General features: G+C 51.1%; 1 protein-coding gene across 1 annotated transcript in view; it reads left to right on the forward strand.

Moving 5' to 3' along the window:
* The first annotated feature begins 6,606 nt into the window (after positions 1 to 6,606).
* CORO7 (coronin 7) overlaps positions 6,607 to 22,024 on the forward strand; it is a 63,377-nt gene continuing 47,959 nt past the window's right edge. The window contains exons 1-6 of the mRNA XM_075564343.1: positions 6,607 to 6,808; positions 10,283 to 10,379; positions 11,211 to 11,288; positions 12,768 to 12,838; positions 13,474 to 13,657; positions 17,435 to 17,511. Of these exons, the coding sequence (XP_075420458.1) occupies positions 6,749 to 6,808; positions 10,283 to 10,379; positions 11,211 to 11,288; positions 12,768 to 12,838; positions 13,474 to 13,657; positions 17,435 to 17,511 (567 nt within the window). The 5' untranslated portion in view covers positions 6,607 to 6,748. The remainder of the gene's footprint in view (positions 6,809 to 10,282; positions 10,380 to 11,210; positions 11,289 to 12,767; positions 12,839 to 13,473; positions 13,658 to 17,434; positions 17,512 to 22,024) is intronic.

The raw sequence follows: 22,024 nt of genomic DNA on the forward strand, positions 1-22,024 counted from the left end.
ACTGTCCTGTGGATTTCTGAGGTTGTAACTCCTGACTGGCATGGAAAGCCTGGTCTTTCTCCCACGGAGCAGCTGGTGGTTTCTAACTGCTGGTTTCTAACTGCTGACCTTGTAGTTAGCAGCCCAATGTGTAATCACTATGCCACCAGGGCTCCTAAGTTTTGATTAAATACACCAAGTTTGAAAACACCATGTGAACCAGGTGAGGCACCCATAAGAAACAAGCAGTTTGTGATCAGCTACTACTGTAAAGGTTGGGGTTCAAATCCCACCAAGTGGCACCGCAGAAGACCCGGTGATCTGCTTTTTTAAGATGACAGCTGTACTCGAGTTTAAAATTCTTACTAAAGTTTGTGGATACAGTGAAAACCCTACATCCTAGATCTACACAAATGTGGACTCCATTGAATTCTTCTAATCATTAACGGGCAGCATAAATGGCTTTGCCCTCAGGCACAATATGTTTGAAAGTGTATTGTTCCCAGGGAGGGGCAGTCTAGTCCTTACAGCAGTGGTTCTCAACCTTCCTAATGCCTCAACCCTTTAATACAGTCCCGCATGTGGTGACTCCCAACCACAAAGTTATTTTTGTTGCTATTTCATAACTAATTTTGCTACTGTTATGAATCATAGATATCTGATATGCTGGATGTATTTTCATTGTAACAAAATGGACGTAATGAAAGCATAGTGATTAATCACAAACTATAATTATATATTGTGAAATATTTATTTCTAATTGTCTTGAAAGTTTGTCTTGAAGAATGGTATAGCCTGGGTAACAGTCTTAATGCTGGGTACCCGTATGTGGGCAGACCAGCCTGGAGAGGAGTGTGTCTCGGTTCCTAAGACCATCAGAAATAATGTTTTCTGATGGTCTTAGGCAACCCGTGAAGGGGTTGTGACCCACAAGTTGAGAACCACTGCCTTAAAGACTTGCGTGGGTGTGCCCTTGATGGAAATGGGTATTGGTTCACATGAACAGCCCTGGTGGCTTGGTGGTTACACAAGCTGATAATAGCAGGTGAGCAGTTCAAGAACACCAGATCAGGAGCCCTCAAACTACGGCCCGCGGGCCACATGCAACCCACCGAGGACATTTATCCGGCCCGCCAGGTGTTTTTGGCACCACTGCCTGTCCTCCTTAGCAACTGACAAGAATTTGTAGGTTTTTTTTAAAACTATAGTCCAGTTCTCCAACGGTCTGAGGGACAGTGAACTGGCCCCCGGTTTTAAAAGTTTGAGGACCCCTGCACCAGATGATCCTCAGGAGAAAAAGGAGGCTTTCTACTCCTGTGGTCTCAGAAACTCTCAGGGGTCTGAGTCAGAATCCAATTCACACGAGGCAGTGAGTTTGAGGGTCTCGTGGTCAGGAGTCAGGCCCTGACTCCCTTGGTCAGAGGGCCCTGAACCAACTCATTAGCTCTTCTGTCTGGCATGACATGTGTCCCAGTCATGGTCTCACTCTTGATTCTGTAGTCCTACCTGTGACTGATATATTGATGAATCACCTGGTATAAATCACCTATTTAAGCTGAGGCTTTCTGTAAATCCTTGGACACCAAATGACCTCATGCTGGTGATCTCTCTCATTCATATGATTTGTCTTGGTCTTGTCTTTGTCTTGTTTAAGTCTTAGTACAAGTGTCTCTGTAAATTAAATTTGGATTTGGAGTCTTGAGGAGCCTGCCGGTATGGTGGGTTATGCATTGGGCTGTTAACCACAAAGTCAGCAGGTTAAACTTACCAGCTATTCCTCAGGAGAAAGAGGCGGCTTTCTGTTCCCAAAAAGATTTATATCCTTGGGAGCCCACCAGGGAAGTTGTTCTGTCCATCGAGGTGATATGGGTCAAATTGACTAGATAACACAGGTTTCTTTTAGCCCCTACAACACAGCTAAGGAAACTCTGTAGAGCAGTTCTATTCTCTTGCACACAAGGTTTTTGTGAACCCTCATCTACGTGAAGGTGGCATATTCGTGCTTAGGGTCACTTTGAGTTGGAAGTGATCCAATGGCACCAAACAAAATGACAACCCTCTATTTCCCTTTGTTTTTAAAATTTAATCGTTTTATTAGGGGCTTATACAACTATTATCACAATCGATACACACATCAATTGTGTAAAGCCCATTTGTACATTTATTGCCTTCATCATTCTCAAAACACTTGCTCTCCATTTAAGCTCTGGCATCAGGTCCTCATTTTCCCCTCCCTCCCCGCTCCCCACTCCCTCATGAACCCTTAATAACTTATAAATTATTTTGTCATATCTTGCCCTGTCCGATGTCTCCCTTCACCCACTATTCTATTGTCCGTCCCCCAGGGAGGAAGTCACATGTAGATCCTTGTAATCAGTTCCCCCTTTCCAACCCACCTTCTCTCTACCCTCCCAGTATCACCACTCACACAACTGGTCCTGAAGGGATCATCCACCCTGGATTCCCTGTGTTTCCAGTTCCTATCTGTACCAGTGTCCATCCTCTGGTCTAGCTAGACTTGCAAGGTAGAATTGGGATCATGATAGTGGGGGGTGGGAGGGTGGAAGAAGCATTTAGGAACTAGAGAAAAGTATGTTTTTGTCGTTGCTACATCACACCCTGACTGGCTCGTCTCTTCCCTGAGTCCCTTCTGTAAGGGGATGTCCAATTGCTTAGAGATGGGCCTTGGGTCTCTACTCCACATTTCCTCTCATTAACAATGATATGATTTTTGTTCTGATGATGCCTGATACCTGATCCCTTCGATAACTCGTGATCACGCAGGCTGGTGTGTTTCTTCCATGTGAGCTTTGTTGCTTCTGAGCTAGATGGCTGCTTGTTTACCTTCAAGCCTTTAAGACCCTGGATGCTATACCTTTTGATAGCCGGGCACCATCAGCTTTCTTCACATTTGCTTATGCACCCATTTGTCTTCAGCGATTGTATCATGGAGATGTGCACCCAATGATATGATTTTTTATTCTTTGATGCCTGATAACTGATCCCTTTGGCACCTCATGATCACACAGGCTGGTGTGTTTTGTTGTGGACTTTGTTGCCTCTGAGCTAGATGGCCGCTTGTTTTTCCTCAAGCTTTTAAGATCCCAGCTACTATATCTTTTGATAGCTGGGCACCATTAGCTTTCTTCACCACAATTGCTTATTCACCCGCTTTGTCTTCAGTGGTTGTGTCAGGAAGATGAGCATCATAGAATGCCAATTTAATAGAAGAAAGTATTCTTGCATTGAGGGAGTACTTGAGTGGAGGCCCAATGTCCTTCTGCTACCTTAATACTAAACCTATAAATATAGGCACATAGATCTATTTCCCCATCCTCATGTATATATTTTCATATGTACATGTCATTATCCAGACCTCTATAAATGCCCTTTGCCTACCAGCTCTTTTCTCTATTTCCCTTGACCTTCCTCCTGTTCCACTATCATGCTCAGTCCCCACCTGGGTTTCAGCAATACTTCTTTGTTACATTACCCTTGATCATGCCCTACCATGCCTCCCACACCCACCTCACCACCAATTTGGATCACTTGTTCCCTTGTCTCTGAGTTTGTTAACACCACTTCCTTTCCCCCACATCCCCCTATCCTATGTTGCCCCGGAACTATCGGTCCCATTGTTTTCTCCTCCAGATTGTTCATCTAGCCTCTTATTTAGACAGACCTTCAGAGATAATAACATACAAAAACAGAGCAAAACCAAGCAACAATATACAACAAAACAAACCACTGACAAAGAACAAAACAACACAACAAGAAAGAAAAGCTTGTAGTTAGTTCAAGGATCGTTTGGCTTTTAGGAGTGTTTTCCAGTCCAGTCTGTTCGGGCACCACGCCCTGGCCCCAAAGTCTACCTTTAGCATTCCCTGGGGACCTTGCTGCTCCGTTCTCTTGCTGTTCCGCTGCACTCCACCACACTTTGCCTCGGTGTGGTGGGATCAGATTGGGCGCAATTCCCACACTGTGTTTCAGGTGCTGTCCCTCGCAGGGCCAAGGGTCAGTGAGGGGCATCATGTCTCATAGTGGGGCTGGCCATGTGGGCCTCTCTGTGGACTGGCTGCTCTAATTGAGGTCATCAACCTCTAGGCCTGGTGGGCCAGGATGTGCTCCACTCTCTTCTACTGCCCCTTTATTTGCTCCCATGTGCTCTGATCAGATATGTCCCTCTCCCTGAGCTGCAGGTTCCATGCCACCCAGACGCTATATCTTTTGATAGCCGGGCACCATCAGCTTTCTTCGACACATGTGCTTATGCACCCATTTGTCTTCACCAATCATATCAGGGAGGTGAGCACACAGTGATAAGATTTTTTGTTGTTTGATGCCTGATAACTGATCCCTTTGGCACCTTGTGACCATGCAGGTTGGTGTGCTTCTTCCATGTGGGCTTTGTTGCTTCTGAGCTAGATGGCCACTTTTAAAAAAAATACATTTTATTAGGGGCTCATACAACTCTTACACAATCCATATCTATATCAATTGTGTAAAGCACATCTGTACATTCTTTGCCCTCATCATTTTCAAAGCATTTGCTCTCTACTTAAGCCCTTTGCATCAGGTCCTCTTTTTCCCCCTCCCTCTCTGCTCCCCCCTCCCTCATGAGCCCTTGATAATTTATAAATTATTATTTTGTCATATCTTGCCCTGTCTGACATCTCCCTTCACCCCCTTTTCTGTTGTCAGTCCCCCAGAGAGGTCACATGTAGATCCTTGTAATCGGTTCCCCCTTTCCAACCCACTCACCCTTTACCCTCCTAGTATTGCCCCTCACACCCCTGGTCCTGAAGGTATCATCCACCCTGGATTCCCTGTGTCTCCAGCTCCTATCTGCACAGTGTACATCCTCTGCCCTATCCAGACTTGTAAGGTAGAATTCGGATCATGATCGTTGGGGGGGATGGCCACTTGTTTACCTTATTTCCCTTTCATTTGCTTCCTCTCCCACCATTAGTAACCATCAAAGTTTCTTTTGGTTTGATAACGTTTATCTTAATATTTTGTAATAACAGCGGTCTTATACAACATTCATCCTTTTGTGATTGAACAATGAATAAGGAAATCTGAAGAAGGATCAATGCATTTGAATTGGGATACTGGCAAAGTATACTTTGGGTTTGCATGGACTGGTTTTTCCAAAGGAGATTACCAAGCCTTTTTTCCTACTCTTCGTCTGGAAGCTATGTTGAAACCGGCTCAGCATCATTAGAACACACAAACATCCACTGACAGATGGGTGCTGGTTTGAGGTACGTTGACTGGGAATTGAACTAATGTATCCTGCTTGAGAGGAGCCCTGGTAGCACTTGGACTGTTTACGGAAAGTTGGCAGTTCAAACCCACTAGATGCTCCATGGGAGAGTAATGAAGCTGTAAGGATTAACAGTTTTGGAAATGCTGAATAGGGCTGCTGGGAGTTGGAATAGATTCTATGGAGTAGGTTTTGTTTTGTTTGTTTCTAACAAATGGGAGGTAAGAATTTTATCATCTTTTGTTGTTGGTAGGTGCTGGTGGGTGGGTTCCACTCATAGCGGCCCACAGTAGGTACTGAGCCCCCTGTAACCCTGTAATTAGCCTGTGAGAACTTTTGGGGTCCACTCTGACCCATCTGGAGGCAACGTTTTCAGAACCACCCTGGAGTCAGCCAACCCTAGAGAAGATGCCCCGCCCATCGGATTGAGGGAAAGGGATTTCACTGCAACTGGTCCATACTTGCCATTCCTCAGATCAAAGTCCTTTTCCTTGCCTCGCCTGAGCAGATGTTGGGTCTGTCTGTCAACAAGCACACTGTGGAATCGTGGAATCCATTTTCAAAGCTAAAATTTGTGGAATGAATGGCCCGGGGGTAGAACTAAGAACCCAATCTCCCTAGGCTTGGTGAGTCAAGCCCGGCAATGTCAGTCCGGGGACATGCATTGTTGATCAGCACTTATCTATGGCTCTATAGCTTATCTACAAATTACCTCACAAGAATTTCTCGGGGAGTCCTGTCCCATCACATCCAACGCCCCAATACGGGGGATGCTGAGGGTACCCCCAGCTCTATACCCACCTCACCTGGCCTAAGGAGGGTAGGTGGTGTACAGAGGGAGTGGGGGGAGAGAACTTTCAAGAGGTCCCACGGACAGTTATTTGCATCCATTGACTTGGTCTCTTGTTTCTCCTGTCCCTCTAGCGGCGAGGCCTGACGTCAGACACTGAGGTGCTCTTGAGCCTCAGTTTACTGGCTCTGAAATGGACAGAATGTCTGCCCTTCCTGCTTCCAGGGGAGGGAAAGGAAGGGCGCGTCCTGTGCACGGGCCCTGTACACCGGGAAGCAAGCCTCCTGGGGCCAAAGGGGACGAGATGGTACACAAAACCCCGATTGTCGCGCCTAGCCCCCACGCACGCCGCGGCCGTGGGCGGATAGGCGCGTGCACGTGACCACCCGCCCGCGCCGGAGTCTGGGCGTGGCCTCCCGGGGCGGCCTGACAGCGATTGGTCTGCAGGCGGGGCCTATGGCGCGCGCGGAAGGAGCTGACTCGGAGGCGTGGCCCGGCGGACCGGCGGCCGCTATGATTGGCCAGAAGCACGGCGGGGCGTGGCGATGGTGCGGGCCCTGGGTGGCGGGCGGGGCCGAAGGCGGCGGGAGTAGGGACTGCTGGCTGTGCACCTGAGAGCCGCCGCCCGGCTCCGCACCCATCGCCGCCGCCCGGCTCCGCACCCATCGCCGCCGCCCGGCTCCGCACCCATCGCCGCCGCCTTTGCCGCCGCCATGCATCGCTTCAAGGTGTCCAAGTTTCGGCACACCGAGGCTCGGCAGCCCCGCCGCGAGGTAAGCCCGCGTGCCCGCTCGCTGCCAGGCCGGCCCCTGTCGCTCCCGTGGGGGGCCCCTGCGTGGGGATCCCCCGGCGGCGGAGCCCCCCCGGCGGCGGAGCCCTGAGAGCCCCCTGATTCCCGGGCGCCCCCTACAGGCCCGGCCCACGTCTGGCAGTCCAGCATCCCCGGGGGCAGAGTCCGGTGTTGAGGTGACGCGCCGCCGGGGGTTCCTGATATCCACCCTTCCACCCACCCACCCAGGGACCCTAGAGGCGGTGCAGCCCTCCGGGCCCGAAACCTACTGGGCTCTAGCTTCCGGTCGGGCCCCTAGGGGAGCTGAGACTCCGCCAGCTCCTCCGCCCTGTCTCCGGGGTCCTTGAGTCGGGGACGTCCCTCTCCGCTCTGACCTGGGTGGCCCCGCGTGCCGGGCCGGAGATGGGGAGCCCCTCCCTCGGTTTCCGCAGGAGCTTCCTCCTTTCGTGGTTGGCGCTTGCTCGTCCCAAGCTCAGCGTGCTGTTCCCGTGCAGACAGCCTGCGTGTTGGGTGGGGCTTGAGAACAGGGGCAGGTGGTGAGGGCGCCTCAGACCCTGGGGCAGGTGGTGAGGGCGCCTCAGACCCCGGGGTTGGGGGAGAGGGCGTGTGTCAGAGGGTGCCGGCCTTGGCTTGCAGCGCCTTGGGTTGTGTCATCCCAGGGCTTGGGAGTGACCCTGAGTAGTGGGGCCTCCGAGCTGACCTCAAGTAATTATCTGAGCAGCCTGCGGCTGGCCGAGGTTCCCCTATATTCGCTTGACACTCTTTCCCTGCCCCCTCTGCGTTCTATACTCAGGGAGCCCTGGTGGCTTAGCTGCTAACCCCAAAGTTCCAATCCTCCACTGACTCCTTGGAAGGAAGAGCTGGCAATCCCCTCCCCACCCCCCTGGAGGTGGTGGTGGTTAGGTACTGCCCAATTCTGCCCCATCCTCAAACCCAGGACTGTGCATGAGCCTGTGGTTGTAGTCACTGTATCACTGTCTCGAAGAGGGCCTTCCTCTTTTCTTGTTGCCCCTCTCCTAAGCATGGTGTCCTCCTCCAGTGAACTGGTCTCCCCCATGGCATGTCCAAAGCATGTGATACAAAAGATGTCAGCCAAGAAACCCTCTGGGAGCATTTCTGCTCTGTCACGTGGGGTCCAAAACCAGGAGAACACCTAACAACAGCAACTGCTGAAGCCATGGGGTGACCCTAGTGGGCCTACAGCTCCCGGGTGAGGGTGGGGGCTGGGGGCCGTGGCAGACCACCAAAGAAGCACAGTGATGTTGAAGTCGATTGCAAGTGTGAGTAAGTGCACTGAGTTTCAGTGTAGTTTGTGCTACTGAGGTGGGGGTAGGGGGAAGGAACAGCTCAGAAAGGAGAATGAGCATGATTGCACAACTGCCTGTCATCTGTCGCCGAATCGTACGTGGAGAAACTATTGGATTGGTGTATGTTCTGCATTGTAGTCTGTGACAGCCCCCGCACTCCCCCCAAAAATAGTGCTTAGAAGACCACAAACACAGGAGGTATGGGGGGGTATCATCACAATAAGGGGTCTAGGTGGGGGGGGCAGCATGTCACATTAAAGCTGAGGATGAAATTGGAGCAGGGGGAGTGACTTGGGGTTCTGGTGGAGGAACCAAAAGTAGCCCTTGGTGTCGATGGAGCTCAGGAGCAGAGAAGGGGTGGAGGAGATCAAAGCTGTCCCCACAGAGTCGAGCACCCCGTAAGTTCTTTCTGAGTGAGGCAGGGAGCCATTGCAGGGCTGGAAGAGGGACGAGCTCAGATGTGCATGAAGACCAGCACGGATGCTGCTTGCTTTGTTGTGCGGGGGACCTCCCAGGTGGCTGCATTTCAGTAAGGCCCATTGGCAGGCCTAGACACATGGAAAATGGTCTAAGTTGGAGAGGCGGAGTCCCAGGTAAGCTGTCCTTGGCAGCGGTACTTCCTGTCACTGTCTGTATTCTACACACCAATTTTGAAATCAAACTCACTGCCATCGAGTCTATGCCAACTTAAAGTGGCACTGTAGGCCGGGGTAGAAATGCCGCTGTGGATTTCTGAGACTATACCTCTACTCGGGGAGCAGAAAGTCCCGTCTTTCTCCTTCGGAGCGGTTGGTTGTTTGGAACTGCTGGTCTTACAGTTAGGTGCCCAAGATGTAACCACCATGCTACCAGGGGAAATAATGCTCTACCTGTGCCAGGCGAACCGTGAGACAGGACCTTTAGTTTGCTGCAGTGTCTCTTTGATGCCGTGGGTGCTCAATCTATCAGGTGGCAGTGACAAGAGAAGCTAAGCGCAGACCTTGTTGGGCTTCATTTCAGAGCAAATGCCCCTAGGTAGAGGGATGTCCAAGTGAGCACCTTCTGGTGAGGGTGTGCTGTCTGCTTCCCCCCCAGGGCTTTCCTGGGAAAGCATGTTCTCCCAAGGAGGGCAGTGCAGGAGGTGCCCTACCTGGCTTAGGCGCCTTCTCCCAATGCTGGGAGGACCCTCCTCGGTATGGGTGCCCTGCAGCAGCAGAGCCGAACAAGTGGAGACTCCCGTCTTTCTCTCTGTTGGCGCTCATGTCTGTCTCTGCTTTTCTCCTTCCCTCGGCTGTGAGTTGAACTGCTGACCACAAGGGCAACCCTGTAAAACCACCAGTTGCTCCTCAGGAGAAAGATAAGCAGTTACAGTCTTGGAAACTCAAAGGGACCATTCCACCCTGACCAGTAGGGTCACTGTGAGTCATCATTGACTCAATGGAGTGAGTGTTTTTGTTTGTTTGTGAACAAGAACACACACACACTTGTACACATACCACACATGTACCACCACCACCCCACACGCACATTGTCCAATTGGTCCATTGATTCTGCTCAGTCCAAGTGTTCCCCTGACTGCCTCCTCCCACTAAGTAAGGAACCAAACTGCTATATAAACTCAGCCTGTTTGTGATACTGGCGAGGAGGCCCCGTGATGCACACTAGTAGGGCTCACCAGTTGGCTCAGTGGAAGAAAACCTGGCCAGCTTCTTCCACAAGGACTCCAGACCCACTGCTGTCGATTCAGACTCCTAGTAGCTAGAAAGGACTGAGGAGCTCTGCCTGTCAGGTTCCCACGGCTGTGAGTCGCTCTAGAAGCAGCTGCCACAGCTTTCTCTGGAAGGGCCGGTGGGTTCAAACGGCCAACTTTTCTGTTAGCAGCCAAACATCTTAACCAGGGCTCTACCGGGACACCTTTCTGAAAGATGACAGGCAAGAAAGCCCTGTGGAGTGACTCCACTCTGTTACAGAGTCACCTCAAGTTCAGGGCTGACTGCCCAGCCAGCCACTGATTGCAGCAGCGAGGCAAGTTATGTCATGAGCACGCTCCATGGAGTGGGACTCCACCAAAGAAAAGCATCTCTAATGGGGTAGCTCTAAGGCAAGGTCCTGCAGTTGGCTCCCTACTCCCCACCTGAGCCCTTACCACCACTTTTCTTCCATATTGGCAGGCCTGGATCAGTGACATCCGAGCAGGAACTGCCCCCTCGTGCGGGAACCACATCAAATCGAGCTGCAGCTTGATCGCATTTAACTCTGACCTCCCAGGTAGGGGGACTGGGACACAAGTGTCCTTACATGGAGCGGGGAGGAAGACAGGCTGTTCACAGGTGCGGGACTTGGAGGATCCCACTGGTGCTCCGAGAGAAGTAGCCAGGCAGAGCCTTCAGCTGAAAAACTGGGCAACATGCAAGCAAATCAGACTGGGGGAGTTGTAGCAGCCATGTTGACTGGTTTGCAGAAGAGTGGCCGAGAGGTGGACAGAGAGATTGACTGACATCTCCGTGTCTGAGGAGGACTAGGGCCTTGTGTCGCCTCCTGCTCACTCCCGGGGTCTGAAAGACTGCTCCTGTGGGAGGCTGGGTGCATGGGATCACAGAATTTGAGAAGCTGCCCTGGGTTAGTTAGGCAGACTGAGACCTCCTACCAGCTTAAGCAAAGAATAGGTAGCTTTTGGTTCGGGTCACTGACATGTCCAGGGCTTTAGGAAGGCTAGATGCAGGGGCTGTTGTATACTTCCCTCTTGCTCTATCCCTCAGCTCTGTTGTCCTGGTATTGGCTTCTGATAAACCGCCCCCCTCCATCCTGGGAAAAGTGATCACTAGGTGACCTCTCAAGAGCCACAATGCAACAAAGAGATAACATCCCCTTACCTCGCCCCTAGATGTCTTCAGGACATCAGAGCTTGTAGAAGATTCTTCCATACAACAAGGGTCTCACTGGGGGCGGGCAGCTGTGTCCACAGGGATGAGACCAGCTGTTACTGGCCTCTAGGGGCAGGGCTTGTCTCCTCTAGGAGCCAGGGTCCTAGGACCTGGGCCTGAGGTAGGGGTCTCCAGGAGACCAGAGGTCACAGCCGCATGTCTGTTTGCTTACCAGGTGTGCTGGGCATCGTGCCTCTGGAAGGCCAGGGAGAGGACAAGAAACGTGTGGTGACCCACCTGGGCTGCCATTCAGGTGAGTGGAAGCCTGGGCCTTCTTTGGAGTCAGACTCTGCTGGTCCCTCTGTCACTCTCGCTGGGGGTTCTCGTGGAAAGGGTTGGTCTTGGACTCAGAAGTCTGGGGTCTTATTTTAGAGTTGAGGAGGGTGGTCTGCTCCAGGTTGCCAAACCAGGAGAGAGCTCTCCCAGCCTCAAGAATGTCTCTGGTCCAGACTCCAGAAGCCCATCCACCTCTGGGACTCAGCCCTGAGTGGCCCTTAGCCCAGTGTTCCCTCTTGGCCCCCAATAAGGTAGTCCTTGCTGCCAGATCTCCTCCCAAGCCAGGCTGCTCAGGGTCCTCTAGCGAGGGGCTGGGCTGAAGATGGATCCTTACACAGAGAGTGTTTGTAGCGTCTGCTGCAGTGGGGGCACCTGGTAGCCAGCCAGTGAGAGGGAACAGTGTGCCTTTCTTGGGCTCAGACTGCACCCGTTTGGCAGCCTGCTGGCCTCTGCTTGGCAGCTGTGGCCCTGGCCCATGATCTGATGCTGGGAAAGGGGTTGATTCTTGGTCCTTTGGCTGTGTGACTCAATGCAGGCACCCAGGGATCCACTGATGGCACAGGTGAAGATTTATCATGAGTACTACACACACACACACACACACACACACACACACACACACTTCCTGGCCACACCCAGAGATACAACCCACTGCCATTAAGGTGCTTTGAGTCATAGTGACTCCAGAGGTCAGGCAGGGGGAGGGGAGTGTCCGAGGCTCCGTGCTTCCACAGGCTAGGGCTCGCCTGGTTTTGTCTGCACCTCTCACCAGGCCCAGAGCTGGGCCCAGCTCATTCCCAACTTCTTCACTCGCTGTTTGGAGAGGGAAAATCGGAGTCAGTAAGGCAGTCAGAGACAAAAGGTTTTATTGGTTGGAAAACACTAGTTTTAATAGGACTTTCTTGGCACATGCTAGTCATGTGAGGATTTTGATCAGCTTCTGTGCCAGACACAGTGAGGGGAGTATCCCCAGAGGGACATCTGAGATGACTGGTTGTCATTGACTTCATCGGTGGGGGTGGCTGGGACCCATTTATTGAGTTTGGGCATCTGCACTCGACAGATAGTTAAGACTTTTCTAATTATTTGCACTTTCTCCGTGAGTTGTTGGTGGCTGGCAAGGAGGGTGTTTTCTTTGACACAGCAGAGGTGGGCCCTGGGTGCTGGTGACCCAGCAGGGCTCCTGGGGACAGTTGTCACCTGAAGGAGCCTGAGGCGGTTACCTTTGCGGTTTCCCAAGGTGGCGTGGCCTGTAGTGTGGCAGCCTACCCGTGTGTGTGTGTGTGTGTGTGTGTGTGTGTGTGTGTGTGGACAACAGTATGTGGGGGTGGCAGCTGTGTGTGCGCGCGTGTGCGTGGGTGGGCGTGCGTGCAGCAGAGAAGTCACGCTGACTGGCGTTGGAGATAGAATGTTCTGGCATGTTCTCAGCCTGGTGTCAACCACTCTCCTTTCACAGACCTGGTCACCGACTTCGATTTCTCCCCCTTCGATGACTTCCTTCTGGCCACAGGCTCAGCCGACAGGACGGTGAGTGGAGCCCATGCAGACTACCTGTTGCCTTGTCCCTGTTTCCCAGCCAAGAGAAACCTTCTGAGCCCCCATGGAGTTGTGCTGCCCCCTCCGTCCAGCTTCCTCCCCTCCCACCAGAGTAAACAGCCCAGCTGCCGGTGTCCCCAGGGGGCCCGCAAATGGTTTGCGCTTGACTCCAAAGCTAAAGGCCGGTGCTTTGGACCCACCCAAGCTATGCCAAGGAGGAAAGGCCAGGCCACCTGCTTCCATAAAGGTGGCAGCCAGTAACATCCTGTGGAGCAGTTCTCTGTAGCACATGGGGTTGCGACAGGCTTGGGTTTGGTGTGTGTTGGGAGGGGGTGCGGAGACAGCGGCCAGAATTAGGACGCTCCTTCCACACCACTTCCTGTGTGCCAGCTGGGGGCCATGATGACAGCTCTGACTGCTGGCATAGGAGGGGACACAGGATGTGGAGGGGACCAAGTGGAGCCTCCAAAAATCTTGCTCTCTTGTGGCTGCTCAGTTCTCTGCGGCCCTGGAGTTGACCTCCTTCCCCCACCACAGGGTTCTGTGGCATCTTACGGAGCCCGCTTCCAGCAAGGAACAGCAGCAGGTCCCCAGCCCAGGGCTGATGCACACGCTCTCCCCTGCAGGTGAAGCTGTGGCGGTTGCCTGCACCAGGCCAACCTCTGCCCACAGCTCCTGGGGTGGTGCTGGGTCCCGAGGCCCTCCAGGTGGAGGTACTGCAGTTCCACCCCACGACTGACGGCGTTCTCATCAGCACAGCAGGCCAGAGTGTGAAGATCTGGGACGTGGCCAGGCAGCAGCCCCTTACAGGTATGGATCCTGCTGGCCTCCTCCTCCGGGAGCACCAGCACCTTCACGGTTGGAGTTGGAAGGGACGAGGATTTTAATGCTAGGACCAAAATACGTCAGCTCTTCCTTCTGCTGCTGCCCTCTTTCCCTGGGTTAGCGTCTCAGGTTGCTCCCGCAGTGTCACCAACTTGGCGCCTTACCCTGCAGGGACTTACCATCCCCATTCTGGAGATTTCCAGATGTCTCAAGTCAAGGTGTGGCAGGGCCGGGCTTTCTCTGAAGGCTCGCAGGGAAAGTAAGACTTTTCCTTGACTTTTCTGGCTCCTGACATTCTTTGACACGTACACATGTCACTCCCGTCTCTGCCTCCATCTTCACAGGACTCCTTTCCCTCCTTGTCTCTCTAAGTCTCCCCTTTTCCTCCTATAAGGACACTACTCACTGGGCTGGACTGCTCTTCACAAAGCCAGAGGTTTGAATCCACAAGCTGCTCCTAGAAAAGAAATCTTCTATAAGATTTACAGCCTTGGAAATGAGGCCATTCAGTTCTGCCCTACAGGGTCACTATGAGTCAGAATTGACTCGATGGCAGCAGATTTTGGTTGAGTTTATATTTCCGTACGAGACTAGAATAGCCTCAGTTAACCTTATTATTTTATTTTATGGTTGGGTATATACAAGGGGGATTTGAAAAGTTGGTGGAAAAATGGAGTTGCAAGATAGTAGAACTTTTCCATAAATTTTTTGAATCCCCTCATGCATTGCAACATAGACTCTTTCTGAATGTACAGTTCAGTGACATAGATGCATGGTTTTACAGCCACTGTCACCTTCCCTGTCTGCGTTGTTCCTCCCTAAGAACATCACCTCTCTGCCCCCAAGTTTCCATCTACCCTTTCGAGTTTCTGTGGACAAAGTGATCCCTTTTAGGTAGTTGTTAAAAGAACCCAGTGCTCAGAGCAGACGTCCATACCATTTGAACTAAGCTCTGGTTTGGTGTTAAGAAGACCCCAGGGGATATTTTGGGGGTAAGGTTTTAAGATGATCTCAGGGCAGTAGTTTCAGGGTTCATGTTTGCTTTCCTGAGGAATCTCTCAGTTGGGTGATTAACATACTCAGTTGCCAGGTCACTGGCTAGTGGTTCAAGCCTAGCTGGAAATAACCTCGGAAGAAAGTTCTGGTAATCTACAACCCCCAAAGCAGCCATTGACAACCCTATAAGTACAGCCCAATCCTGGTACATGTGGCGTTGATAGGCCTATGAAGTACAGCCTGATCCCGGTACATGTGGAGTTGACAGCCCTCTGAAGAACACCCCCATCCTGACACATGTGGAGTTGACAGCCCTATGATGTACAACCGTATCCTGGCACATGTGGAGTTGCTATGAGTTGGGATGAATTTAACAGTCACTGTTTTGTTTCACTTTTTAACCGATTGATTTAATTGCATCTTTTAAAGCCCCTACTTCCAAACACACAAGGGAGCCTTCAAAAAATTTGCGTCAAAATTCCATTATTTTTCATTCTCTTTTTCCACTGACGTCTTCTCCGGCAAGCACCAGGGGTGAAGATTTCAGCATAAACCTATGCTTTTAAGAGAGTCACTCAGTCCAGAACCATCTCTAAATAACCTCCTTGTACTGTGATTGCATTGCCCCCTCAAAAAACAGAAGGCGACTTTTAGTAAGTGAATGAATGCATCATGCTCATCTATAGAAAGACTTTGCATTATGAAAATGTCAAAAGGACCCAAAGCGACGCAATCCTGATCCACAGTCCAATAGCACTCTTTAAAGAGATGGGGAAACGAGTCACCAACTCGATTTACTTCGTTTATTTATGGGTGTTCTGCCTCCTTTTTTAAAAGAGCAGTTTTATTGACTTAAGAACCTGTGCCAAATAATCCTATGGTTTAAATATATTAAAAATCATTCTACAGTCTTCACCACATTAAATTTTAGGACATTTTCTTCATTTTTGTATCCATTTTTATTAGCTCCTCATTTCCCCCCAGCCTCCCGGTCATACACCTAAGAAATTATCAGTCTAGTTACTGTCTCTGTAGCTCTACCTGTCCTGGATTTCAGATAAAGAAAGGCACATGGAATCCACCTCCCCACCCCCCACTAGAACAATGAAATCAATCCAGAGAGAAACCTCAATCCAAAAGAAAGCAGAAAGCAATAATCATTAAAGCAAGTTTAAAATGGGTTAAAAAGGAAAGTAAACGGAAAGATGTTAAATTTTAACCTGACTGTCCCTGCAGTCATCCACTTTCCCTGCCCTCTGTCAGAGGACAAAACTCTCACATCTCTGCTCAGTGAACCGGGGAGTTCAGTGGAGGCTTAATTCATATGGGGAGGTGGGGATCCAATGTCATCCATAGCCTTCTGCAAACGTATACTGGGGGTTCTCGAGTGTTTTCAGATCTGAAAATGAACTCAGTTAACTTCCTGCTCGGAGAGGTGAAGGTTTCACTGTTCGGCTGCATTTTCCCCTCCCGGCCCCAAAGTGTGCTCACACTCGCAAGCACAAACACACACACACACACGTTTCCTTGTTTTTCCATGTTGTTATTTGGGGGGTGGGCTTCAGGACAATTCAGTGCCACCCCCCCCCCCATGACAGACTAGAACTGCCTCATCGGGTTTCTAAAATAGCTCTCGTCTTTATGAGAGCAAAACTCAAGTCATCCCCTGAGGTAGTGCTGAGAGGGTTCCAGCCAAGTGCTTAACTGTTGAGCCACCAGAGCTGTTGTTTGCTGTCCCCGTGAGTGACCCTCCAGGGCAGACAGTAGAACAGCTGCAAGGGGTGCCCTAGGCTGCCGTCTTTTACACAAGTAGACTGCCACATCTTTCTCCCTCGGAGCTGCTGGCGGGTTTGAACCTCCAACCTTTCCGTTGGCAGCTGAGTGCTTCACCATCGCACCCTCTGTGTTAATGCTACCGGCCTGCTCGTGGGACTCTGGACTGAGCAGCATGGGACGGTGGTGATGCCAACGGCCTTTCTCTGAGTCCTCTTGCACACCCGCACCCTGGAAATGGGGAGACATTGAGGGAGACTGAGACAGGTGGCCGTGCGGTGTGGCTTCCATTGGCTGAATTCCTTGGGGCGACTCTCATTACTTCTGGGCCTGGGAGCAAAGCAGCCCAGGGCCGTGCACAGCGTAACAGTTACCTCAGCGCTTCCCTCTAGACGACATCATTCTTAAGGATGCAGCTGGAGCCTCGGAAAAACTAACAGGCCAGAAGCCCTCCGGGACTCTGCTGCTCTGCCCGGTCAGGTCCTTGGGAGTTGGAAGTGGCAGTGGGTCATGTTTTGGGGTTTCCTGCACCACTGGCCCTGTGCTGCGGGCTCCATGACCGGTTCCTGCGCACAGTGTTCTCTCAGGAGCGACCACTCCCTCCTGGGAAGTTCAGCACAATGCAAAGGGGTCCCAAAGCGCTGACTCAGAGTGCCTCCCTGTGTGTGAGAGTACAACTGTGCGTCATCTTCCGAGGCACCTCTGGGTGGGCAGCTGGGTACATCAATGGTTTCCACTACCCAGGGCCTGCAGCTTTGGCATAGCCCTCACTGCTTGCTGTGTAACAAGTTATCTCAACAGTCAAGACGCTTGAGACACACACCCACCAACATTTATTATCTCCGTTTCTGTGGGTCAGGAACCCAGGAGAAGCTTAGCCACATGGCGCTACTGTCTCAGCCCCTAGAGTTACCCAAGCCTGGCCACCTGCACCCCCTCCCAGGTACCCTTAGGGCTCCAGGGCCCCTCCTGACCTTGGCTGCTTCTCCACAGAGCTGGCAGCCCATGGAGAGCTGGTGCAGAGTGCAGCGTGGAGCCGGGACGGCGCCCTCCTGGGTACGGCATGTAAGGTGAGCTCTGCTGTCTGGGAGCCCGAGCTGCCAAGGGTCTAACTTGCCTGTTGGTCTTGTGTCCCGGTGGAAGCATCATCTCTCTTCGCCCAAAGAGCCTACAGTTGGTGCAAGAAGTGCAAATGTCCCATTGGAGATGCCCCCCCTCACCAGGCTCCTGGACCTGAGGGTTCTGCCTGCAGGGACAGGGCAGCAAGTGGCATCCTGAACAAAGGGGTTGGTGTGCAGTGTCCGGGGTGCCCTTCCTTACCACTTCCTCTCCCAGCAGACCCCCAGTGTGTGCTGGGATCTGAATGTTGATTGAGCCAAGTCATTTGCTATCAAGGGGTTTCTCTTCTCCCAGCCCCTATTGTGTGCTCTGCCCAGGGGCTCTGCAGCCTGAGTTTTGGTGGCCGGCCAGTAGAGGGCGGCCCAGCCTTCCATGTGGCTGTGGGGAACTGCTGCTTGCCAGCCCGCCCTGGACACTCCCTGGACACTGCTTACTCGCACACGCAGCGGGTCCCCCAGGAGAGGAGCAAAAAGCCCGGGGTCAGGGCTGCTCAGAGGCCAGGCCCTGCTTCTCAGCTGGGACTGGGGGAGGGGGGGCAGAGGGGGCAAGTTACCTGGCTGCTGGCAGGTTCTTCCTTCAGACCTGGATTTCTCCCTCAACCCCTGTTGGCTGGGGCAGTGATCCTGCCTCCGTCACCACCATGGTTCCTGTCTGTCTATCTCTCAGTTTTTGCCTCTCTCCTCCATCTGCCTGTCTGTCTTTCTCTCAGTTGTCGCCTCTTTCCCTCCTGATGTTCCTGCCTGGTTTTGTCTCCCATTGTCTTCTCTTTGACCCTTACTTGCAGTCCCCGTCTGTCTCTTGATTTCTGTCTGTCTGTATCTGGGTTCTCTCCCTGTCGCTGATGGCTCCCTGAGCCCAGGCTGTGAGGCTGTACAAGGAGCTGGCACACAGCAGGTACTCCACACACTGCCACTGGGACAGCACCTTCAGTGCTGATACCTGCTGGGTCTTCTCCTCCATATCCTGCCCACCACCCCTCTACACTCCCACCCTCTCCCCTCACTCACCTCCCCTCTTGTTGCCTCTCCTCCCCAAGCACCTGCCCCTGACCTCCACCAGTCCTTCCAGCTCAGCTCCACTCCCCAGTGTGTTCTCCCACCTTAGCAAGCTCAGTGGCTGGTAGGGACTCTTCACGCATGCATCCCTTATCCAGAGCAAGCGCCCAGGCAGGGCTGGGCACAACACAGGGCCTCATACATTTCCATCTCTGTAGCTTGTTTGTCTGATTTTGTTGAATGACTATACTGCCACAAAGCAGTAAGCTCTCCGCTAATGGAAAGGTTGGCAGTTCAAACCCACTGGCCACCATTCAGGAGAAAAACACCAAGTGATTGTACCCATAGCTTTAGAGGCTCCACGGGGCAGCTCTACTCTGTCGCTTTGAGTCAGACATGACTTTACAGAAAAATCCCCTCCAGAGCACTCAGAGTCCCGTAGCCCTGCCTCCTGTGCTCTCATGAGCAGCCTGTGTTCCCTTGTACACAGGTGAGCCAGTGTTCTTTTAGTTGGCAGGTAATCCTCATATCACATAATTCAATAGTTCAATCATGACAAGAAGAGTGGTACAATCATTACCACAATCAATTTTAGACTATCTTCCCCTCACCACCGCCCCAGCAATGGTTAAATCACTTTTAAATTGAGTTCTGTAATCATCATCAGTTCTTTTTTTTATTTTTTAAATCATTTTATTGGGGACTCTGACAGCTCTTATCACAATCCATACATCCATCCATTGTGTTGAGCACATTTGTACATTTGTTGCCATCATTCTCAAAACATTTTCTTTCTACTTGAACCCTTGGTATCAGCTCATTTCTCCCCACCCCACCCTTTCCCTCATGAACCCTTGATAATTTAGAAATTATTTTTTTCATGTCTTAAACTGACTGCTGTTTCCTTTCACCTACTTTTCTGTTCATTCCCTTGGGAAGGGGTTATATGTAAATCATTGTAATTGATTCATCCTTTCTTCCCCCACCTTCCCCTTACCCTCTTGGTATTGCTACTTTCATTATTGGTCCTGAGGGGTTTACCTATCCTGGATTCCCTGTTTCCGGCTCTTATCCATACCTGAGTACGTTCTCTGATCTAGCCAGATTTGTAAGGTAGAATTAGGGGTAGGATGCGGGGGAAGAAGCATTGAACTAGAGAAAAGTTGTATGTTTCGTTGGTGCTATACTGCACCCTGACTGGCTCGCCCCTTCCATGTAATCCTTCTGTATGGGGATGTCCAACTCTCTACAGATGGGCTTTGGGTCTGCACTGTGTACTCCCTCTCATTTATATTCATACGATGTTTTGTTTTGGGTCTTTGATACCTGATACCTGATCCCATCTGTAAGGTTTATTTGGGCGCAAAACAGAACCAGAGATCCAATTAACAAAGTTTTAGAAGCAGGCTTTATTGAGAAGCTTGCGGGCGGGATCAGCAACTCAGGGCATTGAGTTATTGAAGCCGCACAGAGGGAAGTTTGAGTGGTGTTTTTATACCCCCCACCCCTGACAGGCACAGGGGAAAAAAGGGGGACAACTATGCTTACACAAGGGATTGTAAGAAAAGGAAGTAATTGTTAAATTTTCAGGGAATTGGGTGGGCGTTGGGCAAACTAGCTGAGCAAGCATCCTGTTAGTAAGAACACGCACTTTTGGACATTTGTGGTGTACCGAAGGGCGGGGGAAGTCGGTGAGGGGTAAGTTTCAAGAACTCACATGGAAGCACCTGATTCAAAATGGAGTTTCTTGTGCTAAGATCTTTCACCATCAACACCTCATGATCACACAGGCTGGTCTGCTTCCTCCATGTGGGCTTTGTTGCTCCTCAGCTAGATGGCTGCTTTGTCAGAGTAAACCAGCCTCTCACAACCGCAGGGTCCATAGGCACAATTGTACGGTTATAATATTATAAAGCTCATAGTAAAGTCATGGAGAGTAGGAGAGGTAAGAGGGAGAATAAAGGAGTCAGACACATTTCATAGTAGCATGCTCACCTCCAGGACGGCCATGATCTCGGCAGCCAGGTCCGAGCAGAGAGGGAGGATATATTTCCAGTCACAGCATATATATACTTTCGGGGATGTGCAAGCCGCCCTGATTACATCATAACAGGAAAGGGTTATACAATCGGCATGCATCAATCGGAGGGGGACAAACTAGGGGTGTACACACAATTGGAAGGGGCCGCACTAAGGTCACACATGCGACAAGTGCGAGGACCCTAGATTCAAGATGGCAGCCTAACCTGGTCCTCCTTGAGTTGGCTTGACCTCGTGTCTGGGCTCCCCTTCAGGGAAGCAATCCACTATCTTTATCGGCAGGGAGTGAGCCCTACTTAGGGTGAGACAGACTATGGGGTCTGATTCTTCCTGGATGGCTGATCCCTCAAGGAGATAACCTCTAAGCAGCTGACCTTGATGTCCAACCGTACAGTCATTTCCCATGTATGGCATGCAGCTTCTTAGGTTTGGCATATATTTGGGGAGACAAAGTGGAGAAAAACCTTTCAGTATCCCATACCGCTTGTTTATCTTCAAGCCTTTAAGACCCCAGACACTATATCTTTTGATAGCCGGCACCTTCAGCTTTCTTCTCCACATTTGCTTATGCAACCGCTTTGTCTTCAGAGATTGTGTCAGGAAGGTGAGCATCATGGAATGCCAGTGTAATAAAACCAAGTATTCTTGCATTGAGGGAGTACTTGAGTGGAGGCCCAATGTCCATCTGCTACCTTAATACTAAACCTATAAATGTATAAACATAGATCGATTTCCACATCTTCACATATAAATATATTTACATATGTACATGCCTGTATTAAGCCCTTTATAAATGCCCCTTGCCTCCTAACTCTTTCCTCTATTTTCTTTGACTTTCCTCTTGTCCCACTATCATGCTCAGCCTTCATTTTGGGTTACAGTACCCTTGGTTACATTACCCTTGGTCACGCCCTACCAGGCGTACTACACCCTCCTCACCACTGATTTAGATCACTTGTTCCCTTGTCCCTGAGTTAACACCACTACTTTTCCCCCACCTCCGCCTCTCCCATGTCCCCCTGGGACTGTTGGTCCAGTTGTTTTCTCCTCCAGATTGTTCCACCAGCCTATCTTATTAAGACAGACCTGTGGAGATAATAACATACACAAAAACAAGACAGAGCAAAACCAAGCAACAAAATAAAACAACAAGCCAATGACAAAAAAACAAAACACAACAAGAAAGAAAAGCTTATAGTTAGTTCAAGGACTGTTTGTTGGCCTTTAGGCGTGTTTCCTGTCAAGTGTGTTGGGGTGCCCAACCCTGGCCCCCAAATCTATTTTTGGTATTCCCCAGGGACTTCCTTGCTCTGTTCCCCATCCTGTTCTGTTGCGCGCCCTTAGTGTTTGCCTCAGTATGGTGGGATCAGATCGGGCGGAATTCCCACACTGTGTCTCCAGTGTTGTCCCCTGTAGGGCTATGGGTCAG

This window comes from Tenrec ecaudatus, chromosome 12 (assembly GCF_050624435.1).
Source record: "Tenrec ecaudatus isolate mTenEca1 chromosome 12, mTenEca1.hap1, whole genome shotgun sequence".
Taxonomy (NCBI): domain Eukaryota; kingdom Metazoa; phylum Chordata; class Mammalia; order Afrosoricida; family Tenrecidae; genus Tenrec; species Tenrec ecaudatus.